The sequence below is a fragment of the Gekko japonicus genome, unplaced genomic scaffold, assembly GCF_001447785.1.
Source record: "Gekko japonicus isolate JY-2015 unplaced genomic scaffold, Gekko_japonicus_V1.1 scaffold1387, whole genome shotgun sequence".
NCBI classification, from domain to species: domain Eukaryota; kingdom Metazoa; phylum Chordata; class Lepidosauria; order Squamata; family Gekkonidae; genus Gekko; species Gekko japonicus.
This window is the reverse complement of record NW_015174881.1, coordinates 58,533-80,047: the sequence shown is the minus strand read 5'-3', so window position 1 is coordinate 80,047 and position 21,515 is coordinate 58,533. Positions and strand designations below refer to the sequence as shown.

The window sequence follows — 21,515 nt, the reverse complement described above, 5'->3', positions numbered from 1 at the left end:
TGGGGAGCCATTCTTCACCTGAAGTATGTGAACATGTCACATGTGGAGACCCTATAATCCATCAGACCACCGCCTATGTCACAGAAGCCTACTTACACATTCCTATCCTTCTAGGACTTTGCAGGTTTCTCCAGTTTGCCTCTAGTTAAGGTTCTTTCCCTCTGGCCTAGCACTGGTTCCTTGTGTCTTATCCAGGGCCCTCATTGCTCTAGTGGCCCTGATCCACCAGCAAGGAAACTAAAACCATCCTCATCTGAACATCCTGATCTGTTCTCCACTTGAGAGATAGTGATCAGGAACATCCTCAGAACCATTCAGCTCCTGGAGACTCACAGCTTCACTTTAAATAAGGAAAAGAGCAGTCTTACCCCATTGCAGGTGCTACAATACCTTGGCATGATCATAGACACATGCCAGAATATGCTGTATCCTACCCCCTCCCCATGGTAGACAAGGCCTCTGGGATTTTGAGCTTGGCCAGAAGATCTGATCAAGGCCAAGACTACCCAACTGATGTCCCTGGTGTGCTTCCGGAGCCTCCTGCATAGGGACAATTCCATGGGCCTGATTACCTGCCGGGCACACTTTAGTGGTTTCTCCTGCTCTATCAACTAATGATCCTGGGGAGGAGCAATATAACCCCAAACCTAAAACAGTATCTGAGCCAGTGCATGGTTTGGTGGACTGATCACTACAATTCAGATGGGACCCATCCTATGTCTCGGACCACATCCTTCAACTTTTCAGAGTGTGAGTCTCTGGTTGGGCAGCATCAGTGCTCAGCTGTCTGGCCCAAGGCATATGGACAGAAGAAGAAGAAGAAGAGATTGGATTTATACCCCGCCCTTCACTACCCAAAGGAGTCTCAGAGTGGCTTACAAACTCCTTTCCCTTCCCCTCCCCAGAACAGACACCCTGTGAGGTAGGTGGGGCTGAGAGAACTCTGACACAAATTGCTCTTTCAGGAACAGCTGTGCCAGAGCTTGTGACTGACCCAAGGTCACATCAGCAGGTGCAAGTGGAGGAGTGGGGAATCAAACCCGGTTCTCCCAGAGTCCGCACACTTAACCACTACACCAAACTGGCTCTCTGACATCAAAAGAAAAGACAGTAGACATCATTGCCTTTGAACTCAGTCTTTAGGAAAGCACTCACCTTCTGGGCAAACATTAGGGACCAGCATATACTCACCAGGACAGAGTTTTTCAGCCAAGACCAAGTCTGTGTGGGGGCTCCAGGTCATCTCCTAGATGCAAAGGTCCAACTCATCCCTTTCCTGGGTGGAGAAACATCTACGGTCCATCTCAGCAGAACATGTCCAGGGACTCCTGAACATCCAGGCAAGACTTGCTGAGCAGACAGATCATCAACAAAAACAAATGGCCCATCAAATGGGAAACCTTCCTACTAATTGCAGCTTGATTTGGAATGCCAAAAGTAGATCTGTTTGCCTTGGCATCCAGTCATCAAGTACTCAGAATTTTCTCCAGTTCCTAAACCTCTCCAGATGCTTCTCCAGATGCTCTAGACCTCTCTGTGGCCCAAGGGCCTACTGTATGCCTCTCTGCCCCTCCCAGTGATCTCATGCTCTATAGAAGATATATCAGGAGCAGATGGAGGTGATCTTTGTGGCTCCAGATTGGCGCCTCAGGCCATGGTTTCCATCCTTGGTGGAACTCTCAGTTCAGGCCCCCTGGGAAATTTCTGTGAGCCCAGACAAATGCAGGGGTCAGTTTGTCACCTGGATCCAGAGTGGCTTTATCTGACCATGTGGCTCTTGAACGTTGGCTATTCCTCAGAGGTCACAAAGACCATCATGGCTTCCAGGAGGGCATCTACAAGATGTATCTACAGTACTACATGGGAAAGAACCTTCTTGAGGTGGTGCCAGTGCAAGCACATCAACCCCCTTGACCCCAGCTTGGGCCAGCAGGTGGCCCTCCTTCAGAGGGTATTCATCAAAAAACTACAAAGGTCCACCATTGCCAGGTAGCAGTTATTGCCACAATCCTACATGGTGTAGCTGGCATCCCTGAACTAGACATCCTCATATCTTCTGTTTTGTCCATGGGATCACGCAGATCAACCCTACTGTGGTCCACAGATTGCCTTCATGGAGTCTGTATATAGTTCTTTTGGCTCTCGTTAACTCTCCTTTCATGTTCTTAAGGGAGGTTCCCCCTAAAATGGCTGTGCATGAAAAAACCCTTTCTCACAGCAGTGATTTCTGCTAGAAGGGTGGAAGCCTTGTCAGCCAGAAAAGGCCTTCATGTCTTCCACAAGGACAAAGTCACTGGGATACCACTATTGGAAGTCCCATTCCAAGATGTCCTCCTCCTCAGAGCTAGAACAGAGCCTTGTATACTCGCTGTGAGGGTTGCTTCTGCTCTGAGGTTAGGAAGGCATCTTGTCCCATCCCCACAACCCCCCCCCCCGAAAGAACAGAGGAATGTTTACAAAAGCAGGATCATGAGTTTGACTAATCCTTCTTTAACTCCGCTCATATCTCTTCTCTGTTATGCTTCTAACAGTGATTTACCTGTTCTGGTTGTTATTTTATCGCTGTTCTGTTCCTTCCTGTTCCTGGGATCATTAGCTCATGAAGTAACCAAACTGAGCCAGGGGGACTCCCACCCGGGAGACAGGAAGTTGAAGAGTTTAGTTCTGCCTCCCTGAGCAATTGGTGGGAATCACCCATTCCAAGATGCCCTCCTAACCACAGAGCAGAAGGAAGCCTCACGGTGAGTATCCAGGGTGCCATTTCCACTGATTTCCCTGTCCTCTTGCAGCCCACTGACCCTTCCTGGCTTTTTATAGCAGACCCTAAGGAATAGCAAAGGGGGCAAAGTGTGTGGGGGTTTGCAGTAGGAGCATGGGAATTGACAGAAATTGCAGCCTAGGAAAACTTGCATTATTTTGAGTCTTCAGAACTTCTTGGTTGGTTATAGGCCAATATCTTGTGTTCTGGTGTTGAAACACATGCTCCTGCACCACATGCCAGAATTCATTTGAGATGGTTTTCTTGGGAGTTTGCTGTTACCTATTTACATGCTAAAACAGCTAAATAGGCAAAGTGCGGGCCATGCTGACTGCCTCCCCGGAATATTTCTGAAGAGACGTGAATCGGCCCTCTGAGCGTTATTTTCCAAATGCCTGGCAATGTCGTTACACAAGGTAATGTGAACTGCCCGTGCAGGCTGCCAGCTTGAGCCTCTCTGACTTGGGCAGACCAGAAGGTAATGTTGTGGGATTACTTTTTTGCTCTTGATTAGTAAACCTGGGTTTCTGTCTTGAGGCTGGAACTCCATTGCATGGTGACTGAGAGATGGGATTGGGAAGAGGTGGTTGAAAGCAATTGCAGCTGCTGTGGTAGTGCAACTATTTTCTGTGTGGTGGCAGTGATGTGGGTTTTCTGAGGAAATTTTCCAGATCAAATTTTAAAAATACTGTATCAAAAAAATAATATTTTTTTTAAGTACTGTAAACGTTTAAATAAGGTTAGTAAAAGAAGACAAATACACCATAAACAAGCCTGGACCATGTACAAGACGTTGTACATGCTTTATTTTCCACATTCAGTCTATCTGACATGACTGATTTGCAGCACAGCACCCTGACAACTATAGATGAACAGACTATATTTACATATGTGGTTCAGAGAACTTTCCACACACAAAAATGTAGCAGCAGAAGAAATTCTGCCCCGTGTCACTGTGTGGCAGTAAAAGTAGGGGTTGGAGTTAGCATGAAATGTCATATAGCTAAATCAGCTGGTATAGTGTATTGATTTAAGAGACAGCGTTTTGGATTAAGAAGTCCCCAGTTTGAATTTTACCTTTATGTCTTCACCTCTTATGACCTTTAGGCAAGCCATCCTCTTTTTAGGTTCAGTTGCATATCTGCAGTACAGGGATGATAATACTGGCCTGCCTTACAAGGGTTTTTTAAAGATTACAACAAGATAATGCACACTCTGACACTTTGAAGCACTATACAACTTAAATGTGATAGGAGGTACAAAAAACGTCTGTTCTAAGCCTGTTGGTTGTTACTGCTGCATCTAAGAGACTGTATTCATCTTGTGTTAGATGCTCATATATGACAATCTTTCCTTATTGGAAAACTCAGTGGCTGCTTCTTTTTTCAGGTTATGAAGACTATAGTTATGGATATGGATACGGTCAGGATACCTCTGGCAATTATGGGTACGGTATGGCCACTTCAAACTCTTGGGAAATGCCTAATTCATATACAGACATGAACCTTAATGCTTCCACTGGTACCAATGCTGATGGTGTAATAACAAAATTTAACCAACGCTTAGATATGGTATCTCATCTAGAAAGTGACACGATGCAAGGAGGACATTATGGCTCAGGTGGAGACAGGTGAGTGTAGAAATAAAGGTGAAAAGGTTCAGTAATAGTCATAGATTAGGCTAGTCTGTGTTTCTGAAGGGTGGGCTGCTGAAGTATCGTGTCGTTGCCTTAGAGCTGTTCCTTTTGTTCTCTAACTAATGGTGGTACTCTTGTCTTCATATCCATACTCTTGCTTGTAAGGGGAGCCATTGGAAAAATGGAATGAGCTAGGTTGTATGTTTCTCTTTCAGCTTGAGATTTGAAAATAAGGTGCTTAGATGTGCTTTTGGGCACGGTAAGCTTGTTAATACTCTAATAGCTGATCGGTGAACTTTAATATAAAGCTGCAAAATAAGAATAGGCTGTAGTATTTTTCTGTAACTTTTAAAGATGGCTAGGAGTCTGATTGAGTGAGTGTAGTTCCAGTATTATTATGTGGCCAATGCAAGTTCGTCTGGATTTTGCTGTGAACAACCAAGATGAATCCTCTCAGCCATTTACTAGTGTGTGCATGTATATCTGTTACCCTGCATAGTCAAGCTGTTGCTCATATGCAAGAGAGTACAGGTTTTCATTGGAGGAGTAACTGCTGGATTTTTTTGTGTGATAGAATTTAGACATATGGCAGGTGGTATAGAAAAGTAGCTGGGAAAAAAGATGGGAAGAAATTGCGGCGTCCTGTTTAACTCTGATGTTTAACAATAGTTAAACATGACTTACACAGACACTTCATACTTTATACATTTTAGAGTAAGTATAAGGTTATACAGACTGGCATTAAATTTGTTTTGTAGCTGCATTCCTAGAGTCAGGTGAAAATCAGTTAGGTTGAAAAAGGATATGTGTATGTCATTTGGGCCTGGAGACATTTATATATAAAGTATGTCAAGGGAGTATTGTGTTAAACCTAGTTTTCTTAATTTTGCACAGTTCAGTAGAATGAAAGCATAGTGCTTCAGGGCCTGAATTATATATAATGTTCTGCATTGTTTTCTTGTTATGCTGATATTGCTTATATATTAGGTTCTTGGAACTGCTTTAAAGAGCAGTATAGCAGGGTATTTTTAGTCCAAAATAATTGCTTAGTTAATAGCTTCTTATAACTGTTGTCACGTTCATTCTATTATGTAATTGTCATAAGAAGTAGAAGACAGAATAGACTACAGAAACCCTTATGGTATTACTGTGCATTGAGTCTACTTCTGGTGATGTACTTTCTTTGCAATTATTCAAATAGCTTCTCTTGTCTCATAGGGGGAAAGGGAATTGTTGCAAGTAGTTGTGCCACAGTCTGCTGAAATCATACTTAGGTTTTTTCGTCTTTAGTTCTCATTTGGTAGAGTTTTTAGGCGTAAAGGTTAAAGTACTCCAGATAATTGGAAGATGCTGACCCAGGTTACCAGGCATGTCTAAGGCTGCAACACCATGTACACTTTGAAGCCAGTGGGGTTTATGTCTGAGAAAAGGTGCATAGAATTGGATTGTAACTTTATAGTTGTCCCGTTTTTCAGTTCTATCATACCAGGTGGATATTGGATAACCCAGCATTGTTCACCCTTACTTGAATTAAATGTGGTGATTCCTGGTGGCCATTGGAGACTGGAAGTAGCAGGGTGCTGCAGTGAATTACTTAGAAAACATTGGAGAAAACTGAACTGCAGCAATGAATGCTCACCTGTAGCGGTTTAGTCTGCTCTAATGGGGTACATGGAATCATTTAGGTTGCCCTGATGCTTTTTTAGAATGACACTTTCTGTTCTTAGTTAGCTTGTAAAGTCTCCTCCTCAGCCATTGTTTCCTTTCAGTGTTCTTGCTTTCAGATCCCTTGCTGTAAAGCATGACTATCACTGGTGTTCAGTGCTGGTTTATAACATGCAGCCTGACTTGTTTTGCTCCGTTCTGGCTCAGTTGCTCAGTTCTGGCTGTCCAAAACAGAAAGCAATTGGGAATAATGTGCACTCTGGCCTTAACATCTTTGCATAGTAATCGGCTCATAGGCTCTGTTGCAGTTGCTTTTCAATTACAACGTGCAGAATTTAAACTCTTAAGATTCCTCTGAAGAGTTTGGAATAGTCTTATGAAATTGTGATGTTTTAGACTTCCCTTTTATAGAAAAACTCCAGTGTGTCCCAGCCAGTTATTATGGTGGGCTTTGGAAGTGTGATTAAGTCTACTCAGGCAGTGTTTTTTTTCCACACTGTAATAATAAGGCAAAATGTCATGTATGAAGCACCTCTTAATCCATCTCTGCTTTTTTTCTTAAAGCACTTTCTCTGCTTCATCTCAAAATAGCTGAATAGGTGGGAGCTGACCATGAGCAATTGTACCCAAGAATTTCAGCTATCTAGCAGACCACTAAAGGGGCTGGTGTGTGTGACCCAGTAAAAGGCAAAACCAAAAACTAGTTACAACTGAAGGCATATTTGTGTCACTCTGATCCAAGTGCTTTGCTTTTTCAGTGATTAATACAATTTCTGGGTAGCCCTTAAATTAATGGCCTTTTCCCAAAAATGGATTTTACAAGGGAGAAATTTATGTTGCATTAAAAACCCCGAGCTTTGTTTTGACCTCATTGAAACTAGAACAGTTGTGGGGTGGTTTGTGTTTGGTTTCAGGTTTTTTTAAAAATGTAACCTTTCTTTTGCCATTTCTTGGCAGACTCTGTAACATGGTGATTTACATGCTACTGACTAGATTCCTTGCTTGCTGTACAACTCTTGCAGGTATGATACATATGAGTCCTACGACTCAAGGCCTTCACTGAATGACCGTGATCTGTACAGATCCGGCTACGATTATAGTGAGGCTGAACATGAAACCGACAATGCCTATGAAGGCCACTATGACAACTCCTATGGGAACCGCAGGGACCAGTACCACAACAGAGCACGTGACAACTTCGGCCATCGGGGTCAAAACTGGCCCAGAGACGGGCGAAATAACAGATCCATGGCAGCTCCATATTCTGGGCGCATGGGCGGACAATGGAATGACCCCCCAGCGCCAATGGGAGGACGGGGCCATGGCCCCAATAGACCCCCATCCCTTTTCTCCCACAAACTTTTCCCTGAATACAATATGTTCCAGGGAATGCGAGGTTTCTCTGGCAACATGCGCTTTGGAGGAGGCGGCATGAAACAACGCATGAGGAGAAACTGGAAAATGTGGGACGCGGATTTTAAAGTAAGTACCTGTGCAATCTTCTCCCACCTGTTTTCTGTCCCTTTCTAAAGGGCATTGCATTGCCCATTAAATGATACTGCCCAGGGCCAAGTGCAAAGAAGTCTGCTTTGTAGTTTAGATTGCTTTGCTATTACTGCTGTTTTCCTTCTCTGCTTGTGCCACTTGCTTGGTACTTTGATTTGTCTTGGACAATTGTTCTAGCACAGGGGTCTCCTATTGGTAGCTTGTCAGCTCCTGATGGTTCACCAGCTGCTGGAGAGTAGTTTGAGCGTCCTTTAGAAGACCCAGGAAGAGATTGCAGAAAGATCTGCTCTAGGCTTTTCAATTTTTAAGAAAGCTTTTATTTTCATTTCTGGTGCTCTTCCTAATTCATGTTCTGTGTTATTAAAAGAACAAAACTTGGTAATGTGATAGAGATTGGGGGAGGAGTAGCTTGGGATATTAATGCTCCCTCTAAGCTGTGGAGTCTCGTGAGCAATACTTTGTGAGCTACTGGCATTAAAGTTGTGAGTGAGCAATTTAGCCACTTCATGAATTAGTTTGCACTGAAGCCATCCTTCCGAGCTAAGACAAAAATGTGTGAGCTGGAAGCTCAAAAACTCTGAGCTAGCTCACACTAACTCAGCTTAGAGGGAACACTGTTCGTTACTTAGAGGTAGCTGTTATTTAAAAAAAGGCTGGTGACTCATGTTCTAGGAAGATCCATCATGTATCCATCATGTAGCCTTAGTCAGTTTAGCTTCTGAATCTTCTAATAATAGCTAGGAAGTCTGATCTAGGATCAGTGTTCCCTCTAAGCTGATTTAATGTGAGCTAGCTCACAGTTTTTTAGCCTCCAGCTCACACATTTTTGTCTTAGCTCAGGAAGCATGGCTCCAGAGCAAACTAATTTATGCAGTGGCCAAATCGCTCACTCACAGCTTTAACGCCAGTAGCTCACAAAGTTGAATTTTTGCTCATAAGACTCCACAGCTTGGAGGGAGCATTGTCTAGGATAGTTAAGTTTGAAACCTGCTTTCCTAAGATTTGGCCTGTTTGGAATGTATCTGGAACAGCACATTTTATTATACATGAATGAGATTTGGTTGGTGATAAGGCAGCTGTTGGTTTGTGCACACAGATGAAACTACCTTTGTCTTTCAACCCATAGAAAAAAAGAATAAAGACTGACCCAGCTTCTAATAAGCGAAAACAAGCTAACAGTTCTGATGAGCCAGACAGCAAAGCAGCAAAAACCGATGGCTCTGACAATTCAGACTCTGATAATGGTAAGAGTCTCTACAGAGAGGTACAACTTTCCTATAACTGAGCTTTCCCCCTTCACTGCATCTTAGTTTGTAGATGTTTAAAGCATTAAATTTTCAGTTGTTGCCTTGTATCTTTTCAGAAGAGGGACCTGAAGGAGAAGCTGCAGAGAAGTGTTCTAAAGCTGTGAGTAGGTGGTGGGTTTTTTTACTGTACAGTTTTACAGTTAAACTCATGTGAATAGATTACTTCCTCACCCCTACCTCATACCTGGGTTAAGAGCTACTAGGAGTGGTCAGCAACTTAAATATTTCTATTGCTCTGATGATTGGATTTGGATCCTCCCAGAGCTCCTTTTAGGTAAAAAAAGAGGGACAATGCTGTCCCTCTCTCCTCAGTTACGAGCAGTATAAATAATGGGGTTCACTGTGTTGTGTGCTCTATATATGGATGTCAAGTGGCTATAGCCAAGCAACCCCACCATACAAAAGTGCTTTGTCATCTATGTTGGACTAGTAAGAGAACATAAGACTTCCTCAGTATAGATGAGAACAATACTCTTTCATTCTGAATGAAATCCCACTGTTTACATTTACTGCTTATCCAAATGCATAGGAACCATTCTCAGGTTGCAACTGTGATTTTTGTAAGGTTTCTTAGAGCTTAAAAACATGCGTGTCTAAAATTCTGAAGCTTTGGAGATTAATTTTTTTAATACCTCATTGATACAGAGAAGCTCATCTAAAGATAAGGGCTGACAAGATTATCTCTATTTCTGCATCTAGTAACTGGTATTTTTGTATGAGTAGTTGTTGTTTCTTGGGTTCATATGGTCATCTTGATAGCTAGCAACACTTCTGATCACCTGATGTGAAATTTCACTGAAAGCAATGGCAGTATCCTCAGTATCTTTAATTGCTTTTTAGGAAGGAGAGGGAGAAGGTGGTGAAGATGAAGAAAGAAAAGGAGACTCTGAGAAGGGTAAGTTCAAATGACCATATATAGAGTCTTCTCAGGGTGGGGTTTGGCAGTTGAGCTATTACACATGTCCATAAATTGCTCCAGTATTCAAGCACTGAAGCTTAGAAAAGCCAAGTTTCTAGTATTATATGTTGTATGGGAACTGACCTAACAAGTTATCTTTAAACTTGTATCTTGAGTGGTTAACGTTATTTATTTATTTATTTATTTCTTCAAATTTGTACCCCGCCCTCCCCGCCTAGGATGTAATAGCTCTGTGATATGTTGGCAGCCTGCTTAATTATGCGGGGAGAAATGTCAGCTCTAACAATTCTTGAACTGCATTTATTCTTCCTTTAGTGGGGTGGGCTCCAGCTACTTTGAAATAGCAGTTTTCCATACCATTGTGGCAGTCTATACCTCTAGCATGCATGGTAACATCACCTTCAGACCATTGAACTTTTCTCCTTGGCCAGTTCCCAGAAGCTGGACATCTGCCAATTGATTATACTGTATATAAAGAAAATTGCTCTGGGACATTTCTGAGTGCTGGAATCAAGCTCAAAGTTAGTCCAACTGTAATTCAGGCTTTGCTCTTCATCCCATAATTGCAAGGATCTTGAGAAAACAAACTCTTATAGGAAGAATCCACCCTACAGACATTCTGCTCTTTAAAGCCTGAGATGCTCATTAGGTGACAGTTATGGTTTTAGCTCTGATTAACCTTCAGGAAGCTCTAGTTCAATCTGTTCTTTTGTGTTGTGGCTAGAAAGGCAAGATTGGGGAGCTGGAACCTAGGATACTGAAAATACACTGTTTTTTATTACATATAGGAGCCCTAACAATTCAGGAAGAAATCAGTCAAATCAAGCGCAAATTACAAGCTGGCAAGAAAACTCAAGAGAGGCAGAAAAAGAGATACCGTGATCGGATGGTGGAAAGGTAGGCATCTTCTCCAGAAGACTGGAATCCCTAATTTTTTTGAGCCTGTGGGTATCTTTTTGTGAGGGGGGATGGTAAGCACCACCCCAAAATGGCTGCCTCAGGAAGCAGAGACAAACTCAAAATAGCTGCTTCCAGAGGCGGAGCCAAATGGAATACCTCCCTCCTCCCACTTCCTGGAAATGAAATCCTGAAGGGGAAATTGAACCACTTGCTTACCAGTTCTCATCCTCCTCTAGTGGAAGAACTGTTTATTTGAATGAGGCAGCCAGTAACAAGTCCTGTCTTACTCCCTCCCCCTTCTGAAAAGCTCAGCAGACACCAAGTGTCAGGTTCCCAGTCAAATCACTCTCCACACACACTTTCTATAAGGAAAGGTTTATTGGGAGATTTGAGATGTTCATGGGTTCAGACTCTTTGTCAAGACTGGGGTACAAAGGCAGGAAACCAGAATATAGTTACAATCCCAACATTCCATTCATACACGTCAGCTCTACTACAAAGACTGAGAGCTATACGGTCTATCACTAGCTAAACACAGACTTTTCTTCAAGGACATCTCCCATGTGAACCAATGTCTCTTGAGGCACCATGGGAAGAATTACTGAAGCTGGCCTCCCTAACCTACAGCACTCCACACACCCCACCCCCAGGAATGCATTGGCAGACGAGGGCAAGCGATAAGAACAGAAGAATTAACATGGTTAGGAATAGGGAGTAAACGGGATATACAGAGCATGATTATATTGGGTTTGAAACATAGCAGTTGTGACTACACAAAGCCAAAATATAGCAGGTATAGTTGTTCAACATACCCGAGTCTGACACCAAGGGAGGTACTGGCGGGCACCATGGCTCCCACGGTGCCATGTTGGGCAACCCTGTGCTAGTGGTTATAGTATGGGATCAGGATAATGTGGAATCCTCTTGTGTGTGTCAGTGGAGTTCACTGTTTTAACATTTCTCCCTATATAATGTACCATTACCAAACTTAGGCAGTCTGCTGAAGGTTGAATTTTATATATTGTAGTTTCTAGAGTTGACATTGTAAGTACAATGCATTTTAAAAATCTGGAATAGTGCCATTCCAACTCTAAATATTACTGCAGAATTCCTTATTGAAGTCCAGTGTAGTCTGGGGGATAGATGTGAGTGATAGTCTTTCTAGTTTACTCATGCAGATCAGATGTCCCACAATTTGTAAACAGTAGGCACAAGAATATAGTATTGCTTAATACATTATAGGGGACCACGGTGGCTCAGAGGTTAAGATGCTGAGCTGCAAACCAGAAGGTCTGTAGTTCGGCAGTTCGAGACCTTAGTGCTGCGTGACGGAGTGAGCTCCCATCTCCAGCACCAGCTCCTGCCAACCTAGCAGTTCGAAAGCAAGAAATTGTAAGTAGATAAATAGGTACCAGTTTGGTGGGAAGGTAACAGCATTCTGTGTGCCTCGGCATTAAGTCATGCCAGCCACATGACCACGGAAATGTCTTCGGACAACGCTGGCTCTTCGGCTTGGAAACGGAGATGAGCAAAGCCCCCTAGAGTCAGATTTGATTGGCTTTTGAGCAAGGGAAACCTTTACCTTTCATGCATTATAGTTGATTTTGAGTGCAGCCATATGACCTTAAGCACCAAAAGTAAAGTCCTGCAAAAACAGGTCCTACAGCAAACCTTCATATTAAATAGGGTTACCATATTTTGAAAAGCAAAAAAGAGGGTGTCTGTTGTGGGGAGGGGAAGGGAAAGGAGTTTGTAAGCAGCTCTGAGACACCTTTGGGTAGTGAAGGGCGGGGTATAAATCCAATCTCTTCACTTCATATTTCCTGACTACTTCAAACAAGTGATCACTATGACAAATCTCATTTTAAATACCCTTACTATTTAAGCTGTTGATCATTGCTACTAACTAGGAATATTCCTAACCTTCCAGCCCAAAGAGAGGGCATTTTCATCAGTTTTTTAAAAAGCCCAAAAGAGGACAGACACCAACAAAAGAGAACATGTCCTCAAAAAAGAGAACACCTGGTAACCCTATATTAAAGCTTTTTTCATTCTGTGTGCCTTAAGCAGGATTCAGTTTGTGTGTTCATTGTGCAAATATCGTACTTTCTATGAGGATGAGATGACCAATCATTTGGAGAGCAAGTTTCACAAGGAGCATTTTAAATTTGTTGGAACCAAGTTGCCCCAGCAGACAGCTGACTTCCTCCAGGTGGGCCTCTTTTGAGCAATTGCCTTCTGTTTTCCCTGAACCAGATGAGGCCCTTTGTTTTCTGATATGTCTGTGGCACTTAGTTTGGAAGTATTTAATGTAAACCAGAAACAGTTTTGGGGATGAGTTTTGGTAGTGTCAGACTTCAGCAATCCTTACCTCACAGGTTTTGTTCTAAATTGCTCTTGCTTGCATCTATATTTATGCTACCCATCCACACCACAGTCTTGCTTTTAATTCTTCGAAAGAAGTGAGACTGGTGAAAAAGTTATTAGGCATGAAAATGTATTGCTTGGAATGAGAGGCAGTCGGCAAAGGGTCAGAACCTTGATTGTGGGTTAATCATTGCATGCTTGGCATTTGACAGTAAGGTATCCTCTGCTTCCTGAACATTATCTTCAGTGTTTATAGTAAGCTCTTCTACAATGCAGGAATATGTAGCTAACAAAACAAAAAAAACAGAAGAACGCCGTAAAGCAATCGAAGATATTAATGCTGTTATACAACAGATCTACAAAGACCAAGATCTTACCCAGGGTATGTATTATTTTGTGACTGATACACAGTTTAGTGTATGAAGGCTGTCTTAAAGTTCAGCAATTAAGCATGTGAACTGACTTGCTGCTCAAAGACCTGCTCCAGTTTCTTGCATAAGAATGTCCTGTGCCACCTGCAAAGAGTTGCAAAAGATGTTAGGAATCTACATTATACTGTTTTTTGGGAAAGGCCTTATATTGTCTGTGCTGACCATTGATATGTGTAGCCAGTGCCTTTTCCTGGCACCTCGGAAGCAATTGTAATGATGTATTAATAAATGCGTACTATGTTTTTAATGGGGAGGCTAGGTGTGCACACAGTTCAATAGAATAGATACAGACTTTTGTTTTAGGAAGTAGTAATTCTTGGGTGTGCATGAGAAGTGCTCTTTGCTCTCTCAACCCAAGGGACAGAAATCTATATCCTTTTTTAATACAAGTGAAGACGGTAGGAGCTCCAGTTGCTTTCCATTTTTGTTCTGTTTTTGCTATTTTTTCAATCCATATGATGCCAGTGCCCTGAGGGCGCTAAGGTTCTTTGACTTGTGTGGCTAGCCAATAAACCACACAGTGAAATAAACTATTCCAGGCAATAAAGAGTAAAAAAAAAAGATTTATTTGAATAAGGAACATCTCACAGCAAAGAAATTCAGCATGGATGTTCAGTGAGAAAATACAGAGAGCAGACTTATAGATATACTCTTCTTGCTCCTTCTAACTATACATCATTGTTGACATCATTTAGACATGCTCATTTCAGATTTCTTTGTCTGGTCACTCATGAATCACATATTTGACAAATAGGATGTTACTTGGCTGTGTCTCAATTCTACAATGCAGGCGCTTGTATTGATTTATACATCTATTCATTTTCTTGGCTGCCTACAAAGACTCTTTCACCTTTAAATGAACTCTTGGGCTGAGTTCATTTTTAGTACAAAACTTAGATGTTTTCATTACAAAAATGGTTCTTTTACATTAATACATGCATATAAAAGTATAACAATATTCTTAAAGCATTTTATAGGCTTATTTTCACTAAGGGTATACAAAAATATGAAAACATATAATTACAATGACATTCTAAAGAATTAAACCCTTTACATGTATTCTTTTAGTGCTTCAAAGTAGCCTATGGCATAAAACTTCTGTAGATGCATTGTATTACAAACTATTCTTCATTTTTGGTTCATCAGGGAATTTTTACAGAATATTTAAACCTTTAAATTTGCTTATTTTGTCAAGATATGTTATTTTACTTTAACCAGTAGGAGTCACCCTTTTATAATACAAGTTCTGTATTTTTAATTGACCCTTTTAATTGGCTTCTTTAGCTGACCTGCCCATGATTAATGTCTTCTATTTTGACTGGGCTTTCCACACATACTTGGTCAGCTCTTGGTCATTTTCCAACTTTTCCTCTTGTCAGCAGCTTGTTAGCTTTAAACACAATTCTTTATTAAAAAATTAAAACCTTCACTAGTTTTCTTCTTTTTAATAAACATTCAGAAGCATTTTATCCATAAGCTTTCATTTTCAGCTATAAACATTCAGAGAAGTTTACCTTTTAACAATTATTCTTTGCTATAAAAGCACCCTAAATACTTAGATCTATTTTGCGTGGAAAATACAACTGAACTTTTATTCAACCCTATTAATTTTGACATCCTTTTAACTTAGCTTGTGGATCCTTGCCAGGTCAGTTTTAAGTGTATAAAAACATCTTGACCAGTTATTTTCTAGTTCCTGTGGAATAAAGGATGGAACCATCAATCTTTAGCTTTGACAATTAATTACCAGGGTGCTTTCTGTTATTCCAATTAAAATACAAAGTCTTTTCTTCTTTAAAATAGGCTGAAAAGGCAAACACAGACAGACAGATAGATATAGATATTGCTTATAGATGCCAGTAGTTCAGTATTGATATGTTACAACACTCTAAGCCTATTTAAAATTACTAAAACTCAGAAGCTGAAACAAACTTCTAAACTCGCTCTTTGAAATAGAGAGGTTCTCATAAATTTTCACTTATGACAGGTGGAAAGTATGTCCTAATTGAAAATTGGCTAAGTTGCCTGGAACAGAAACACCTGCAGTTAAGAGAAAAACTACTTTGCTTCCAATCAAAATTCCTTTTCCTTGAAGTAAGGGCTGGAACATGTAAATTAAGTCTGAAACACCTGTTTTCTTTACAACTGTGCTTAGTGATTTAAATTGTTTGTTAATTCTCCAGGAGAGCCCCAAAGACTCTCTCCCAAAGGTTCCTGGAAATCAGCAATAATCAATAGAAAATCACTTGAACTTTTGAATTGTCCTCTACACATACATGTGCAGCCAAATTTATGGTAGTGCAGAGAACTCTAGAGGCTGTGTATGGATCACCTGCCTGGTATGGGGAATATTGGTGCTTATGATAGAAAGCATATTCTACAGAATGAGATTTCCTTACCTTTCTTCAGATATAGGTATGGAGCACTTCGTAAAAAAGGTGGAGGCTGCTCACTGTGTTGCATGTGACCTCTTCATCCCAATGCAGTACGGAATTATCCAGAAACATCTGAAGTCTCTTGATCATAACCACAACCGCAGAGTGAGTATACATCTGTTGGAAGTGAGCACTACCAGAAAGCACATTGAGCAGGTTTGGTCAGTTGCTGCCTGCTTGAACTTTTCTTGTATTAGCAATTTAAAATCAAGGATACATGCTAAAGTAACTGGATAAGTGTGTTTTGATTTAATGTCTGCAAGGAAAATTTAGAGAGCTGGTATGTATCTGAAACAGGTTAAGGACTGTCACATAGGGCCAGATCAAAGAACTAGTTTATTTCCTTTTAGTCCTAAGATTACTCGTGGTTTGAGTAGAATCTTGATTAAAGATTATGTTTATTCCTTTCCATGGTCACTGCAGTGCCATCTTTCTAGATAGCCAGAGCTCATATTGACTGAATTGTCCAAGCAAGTCTTTCTTCTCACAGTGAAAGAAGAATAGAAAAGAATGACAATGCAGCAGGCAAGCTGTAGTCAGCTTGAGCCTCTCCATCTCCTGGTTGACATGGCTGTTGCCACCATAATTTCTCATGGCATCTTAAGTTTCCAAAGCAATCTAATATGCCATTTGAATTCCTTTTTGCCAACAAAGTCTGTGAACACACATAGCTCGCAATTAGGGATGGGCATGAACTGGGAAAATTCGGTTTGTAGCCTGTTTGATTTGCAAACGGCAGACCGTCATGAACTTTTAGCAGCCAAATTAAACCAGTTGAGTTCATCAGGTTTGTGACCCAGTAGAACGGATCCTGTGCAAGCCAGAGTTGCCGGACTTACAGGGTATCTCCAGCTGACTATCTTCTACCTGCACGCCAAGTTTGGTGAGAACTGGATTTATGGGATCCAAGTTACAGCCCCCCAAAGAAGGTGTCCCCAGAAATGGTTCCCCCCAGATGGTTTCTCGGGGAACCATCAATGACAAGAGTATATTGAACGGATCCTGTGCAAGCCAGAGACATCAAAACCACAGGGGACCTCTCCCGGCTGCTCCTCTAGGTGCTCTCCGAGTTTCATATTCCCCCCCCCCATTGTTTTGAAGTTTGGTAAACATTTAGATTGAGCGGAGACAGTTTGTCTGGAAATGTATCTGTTCACAAACCAGCAGGAACTTCTGTGAACAGCTTGAAAGTTCATGGAAAGTTCGTGCCTATTGACCGGTCATGAACCTGCCTAAAATTCCTCATGAACTTTAGTTTGTGAGCCAGTTCATCTGTACTCACAAGGGTGGAGGGTTACCCTCAAAACATTTGCTTTTTAGTGTTTCTACATTTAGTGTTCTTTGCAAACTGGGATTACCCCCGATTTGCAGAAAATTCTATTGAAATTATGATTCCTGTGTGTCCTGAAAATACTTAAAACATTTTCAAAAGTACTGTTTAAACCTGCCTTTGTACACAATTTATCATGTATATGATAATGCGTGTGTGAAGAAATCAAAGTTTTTAATATTCTACATTTTAATTCTGTATACATCTACATGGTGAGTTCTATTGTATTATCATTTGAGGTTGTTTCTGTCCAAATAATGTCTTCCTTCGGTTTTTTAGAAAATTTGGGTTGGATCTCACACTCCATCAGTAACAGTAGCTGATTTTCCCAGGATTTCCCCTGACCAGTGTTCCCTTTAAGCTGCACCAGCCTATGCTGGTGAACAAATTCCCAGCCCCCCAGCGCACAGATCCGCCACTGAGTGCAGGACCAGAAAACTCGCCCTGCCCAGCTCCCTCAAGTGCAGGGGACAGGCATAAAAGCCGAGCCTCCACTCCCCACACCAAAAATTGTTCCCTCCCACCTCTTCTGTGAATGGAGCTCTGCTAGTGGAAGAGGAGTAAGAAGGGAGCAGGTTTGACCCCTTGTTTCTGCAGCCTCCTGACTCTATGCAGCTTTTACTCCAAATGGATCCTATTGACCCTGGGAATAAACTTTCCTGGGGTCAGAAAGGACTGTTGGGGGAATTTTGACTGCCTTTAAATTCAAATGGGTACCCAAAATATAGAGGCATTCATATACCTGGGTATTAATATACCTATTAATTTAAGATATCTTTACAACTGTAATTATAAACCTATTATAAAACAAATCGACAATACCTTAATGGAATGGAATAAACAAAATTTAACATGAATGGAAAAGATGGAAATGATTAAATCTATAGTTTTACCAAAGTTTCTATTTCTGTTCCAGAATCTCCCTATAAAACTTTCTTGGAATGACTTAAATCAGTGGCAGTTAAAATTAAATACATTTGTTTGGGCTAATAAGAAACCCAGAATTAATTTTTTATTACTGACTAGACTTTCAGAATTGGGTGGAGTAGGTTTCCCTAATCTAAGGCTTTATTACGAAGCCGCACAGTTTAAAAAGAAACAAAACAAAATGTTGAAAAAACATGGGTTCAGATTGAATAAACATGCTCCTCTTCCTACTTATTATGGGAAACAGTATGGAATAAACCCACTGACAGGCCTAAATCCATTGTAGGCAATCTTTATCTAAATACCACCTTATATGTTTGGGAAAGAAACACAAATACATTGGTCCCAGGCTCCTCTCCAGTAGCAATATTTTTGGGACAACAATGGTTTGTTCCAGGTAGCACCATAGATACTTATGTTCAATTGAGGGAAAAGGGGGTATTTAGATTTTGTGACATTCTTCATAAAGGACAGTTACGGTCTAAAACTCACTAGAACAGAAATACAATTTTGTAATCCCTTGGATCCACTATCATCAGATTACCATGTGATTTATAAACTGGGACTCCATACTCTGCTTAATAGAGAGCTGACTACATTCGAATATCTTTTGAAATCTGATTCGACTGGTACGAAGGGTTTGATTTCTATCATTTACAAATTATTAAGCCAAGAACATTGGACCAAGCATGCTTAGTTGTCAAAAAGCTTGGCAAAAGATTGTGACAGTACCATTGATGATTGCCGACAGAGTCTTGTCTGGTCTTCCAATACATATACCTCAGAATCCCTAAACATTTCTTTGCAAGCTTATAAAATGTGCACCAGATGGTACCTGACTCCTGTAAGGCTCTGTCACTCTAAATCAATTGGAAACCCACAATGCTGGAAAGGCTGTGGAAATACAGGTACGTTCATCCAGTGTTGGTGGACGTGCCCTAAAGTTCAACCTTTTAGGATTAAATTCTTAAATACATAAAGGATATTACTAATTACACAATACCAAGAAATCTGGAAGTTATTTTGCTGAACCTATGTCCTAAAAACTCAATTCCAAAATTTACAAAACAATTCACTGCAATTCTATTAACTGCAGCTGAAACGTTGTTAGCCCAAAAATGGAAATCAGATGGGACTCCCAAAGTTAGGCAATGGGTTTTGAAAGTATAGGACTTTATAGTTCTGGATAACATATTGGACCAGTTATTGCTTACTGAAAGCTTTTCCTATCAGTCACACTTTATGGGAAAATGGTTCTCCTTTTTTGATTATGTATCTATTAATGACTTTGTTGCATAGTATTACTCTTTACAGTTTGATGATATGTTTGTTTTTTGTTTTGTTACTGTATCAGTATGTAAGTTCTATTGTTCTATGTTACTATTAGTTATAAAATCAATAAAAATTATTATAAAGAAAGGATTGTTGGGAGGAGGGGAAAGCTAGAAAGGTATGTGGTTATTGAGCTAGCTCCAACCTAGTGTTTCGTTTGTCCTACTTCTCAGAGAGCAAAAACTGGTGTGAATTGTGCTAATGTAGCATAGACTTCAATGGCTCTCTGTCTCTCTTGTATTAGGTATATTCATTCCTTTGTTTGTAGAAAATAGACCTTTATATTTAAATCTTGTAAGTATAGTGCCGTAGTGTGAGCTGAATTATGCATAGTGCCTTTCATATTAAAGCAATAAATTAAGTTTCTTTGGTAAACAAGTATCTCTCTATATTATAAAGCTAATTTGGGGTGACCACACTCGATGCGCTCCCTCTGCCATAGGCTTAGGCGGCCGCCACTCATGCCGGGGACGCTGGCCACTGGCCGCGGTCTCTGCTCCTGCCCACAGAGGTGGTGCCAAAGTGAACATGCCCTGTGATTCGAAGAGAGAGCTGCTTTGGTGTGGCCATGCTCAATGTGTTCCCTCAGCCATAGCCTGAGCCAGCCGCCACTCATGCCGGAGAGTGTTCCCTCAGCCAGCGGTCTCTGATGCCCGCCCACAGATGTGGCGCCGGGGCAAATGTGCCCCGCAATTCGAAGACACCGTGGCGGAGTCTCACACCGAAAAAGCCGCCGTGTCCATCCTCTCCTGAGCGCCCATAGCCAGCCGGGCCACGCATGCCACCAGGGGTCGTGGCCCTCACCTGAACACAAATAACCGTCCACCCTCCGTGCAATCTGACGGGCGGCCCAGCCACTCCAGCGGGGGGGTGGGCTTGCCCCGATCCTGCTGCCGTCCTCACCCGAGCCCGGCTACAGGCTCCCGGCTGCCCTGCACCCGGACGAAGGCCGCGCCGCCCACTCCAGCGCGCAGGGGCCGCCTCTGGCCATGCCTGATCCTGCTGCCGCCGACTACATGCAGCTGGCTGCTCTCTCACTGGGCGGGGGCCAGCACTGGAGGCTGCTGGAGGTCACCCAGCCACTCCCTTGCCCCCCGACTTCAGGGGGTTGCGCAGGGGGAGAGATCGGGAGAGTGGGGGCTCCTCCATCACACTGTGCTAGGTCCCATTGTCTTCCTCCACAATGGACTTTTCTCCTAGTTATATATATTGTAGTTTCTCTTGAGATATCCTTTATTTCTGGGAGAGAGAAACAAATTTCCAGAAATTTTACCACTCTGCTCCATTGAGACAAGGCTGTTCTTAAGAGAAGATGATAGCAACTTATTAATACTTATTAGTAAGTATGGTACAGGCTATGACATCTCTGGATATTTTTCTTCTAGGCTATGATGGAACAGTCCAAGAAATCATCATTAGTAGTCGCAAGAAGTATTCTTAACAATAAGCTTATCAGCAAGAAACTGGAACGATATCTCAAGGTAAAGCAGTGCCTTTTTTTGGCTATACATTTTGGTGCATAATTCTAATCCCTCTGAGGTTCATTAATATTAATATTAACTATGGGCCATACTGCTGTGGCAGCATTCAGATGTTACAAACCACCGTTTAAACAGACCATTATTAATTGTGGCATCAGTAAGATAATACAGAATAAGTTTTATTGGTTGGCATCAACCCAGAATTTCAAATTAGGGTTTGCAGCTGTTTTATCTAGTATGTACTAACTGTGGTCTATTCTGATGTCTAAAATTCCAAGCCACTGTTTGTTGCATAGCTCCATCTAGGGTTGCCAAATCCTTTTCGTCTCGCGGCGGGGGGCTCCCAGATGGTGTCCCTTGCACACGCGTGTGCCACATGCACATCAGCCGGATGTGACGTGATGATGCCGGGCACGCTGGGGGCGGGGCCACAGCCATCTGAGGGGAAAACAGCCATACGGGAGCCCCCCGCCGCAAAGAAAAACGGACTTGGGAACCCTACAAACGAGTGATAAGACAGA

At 41.8% G+C, this 21,515-nt stretch overlaps 1 protein-coding gene across 1 annotated transcript in view; it reads left to right on the top strand.

Moving 5' to 3' along the window:
- Positions 1-21,515, top strand: part of AKAP8L (A-kinase anchoring protein 8 like) — a 43,071-nt gene that overhangs the window by 19,284 nt on the left and 2,272 nt on the right. Inside the window, exons 3-12 of the mRNA XM_015424891.1 lie at positions 4,148-4,205; positions 7,082-7,541; positions 8,692-8,809; positions 8,929-8,972; positions 9,713-9,767; positions 10,580-10,688; positions 12,762-12,903; positions 13,335-13,440; positions 15,899-16,029; positions 20,899-20,994. Of these exons, the coding sequence (XP_015280377.1) occupies positions 4,148-4,205; positions 7,082-7,541; positions 8,692-8,809; positions 8,929-8,972; positions 9,713-9,767; positions 10,580-10,688; positions 12,762-12,903; positions 13,335-13,440; positions 15,899-16,029; positions 20,899-20,994 (1,319 nt within the window). The remainder of the gene's footprint in view (positions 1-4,147; positions 4,206-7,081; positions 7,542-8,691; positions 8,810-8,928; positions 8,973-9,712; positions 9,768-10,579; positions 10,689-12,761; positions 12,904-13,334; positions 13,441-15,898; positions 16,030-20,898; positions 20,995-21,515) is intronic.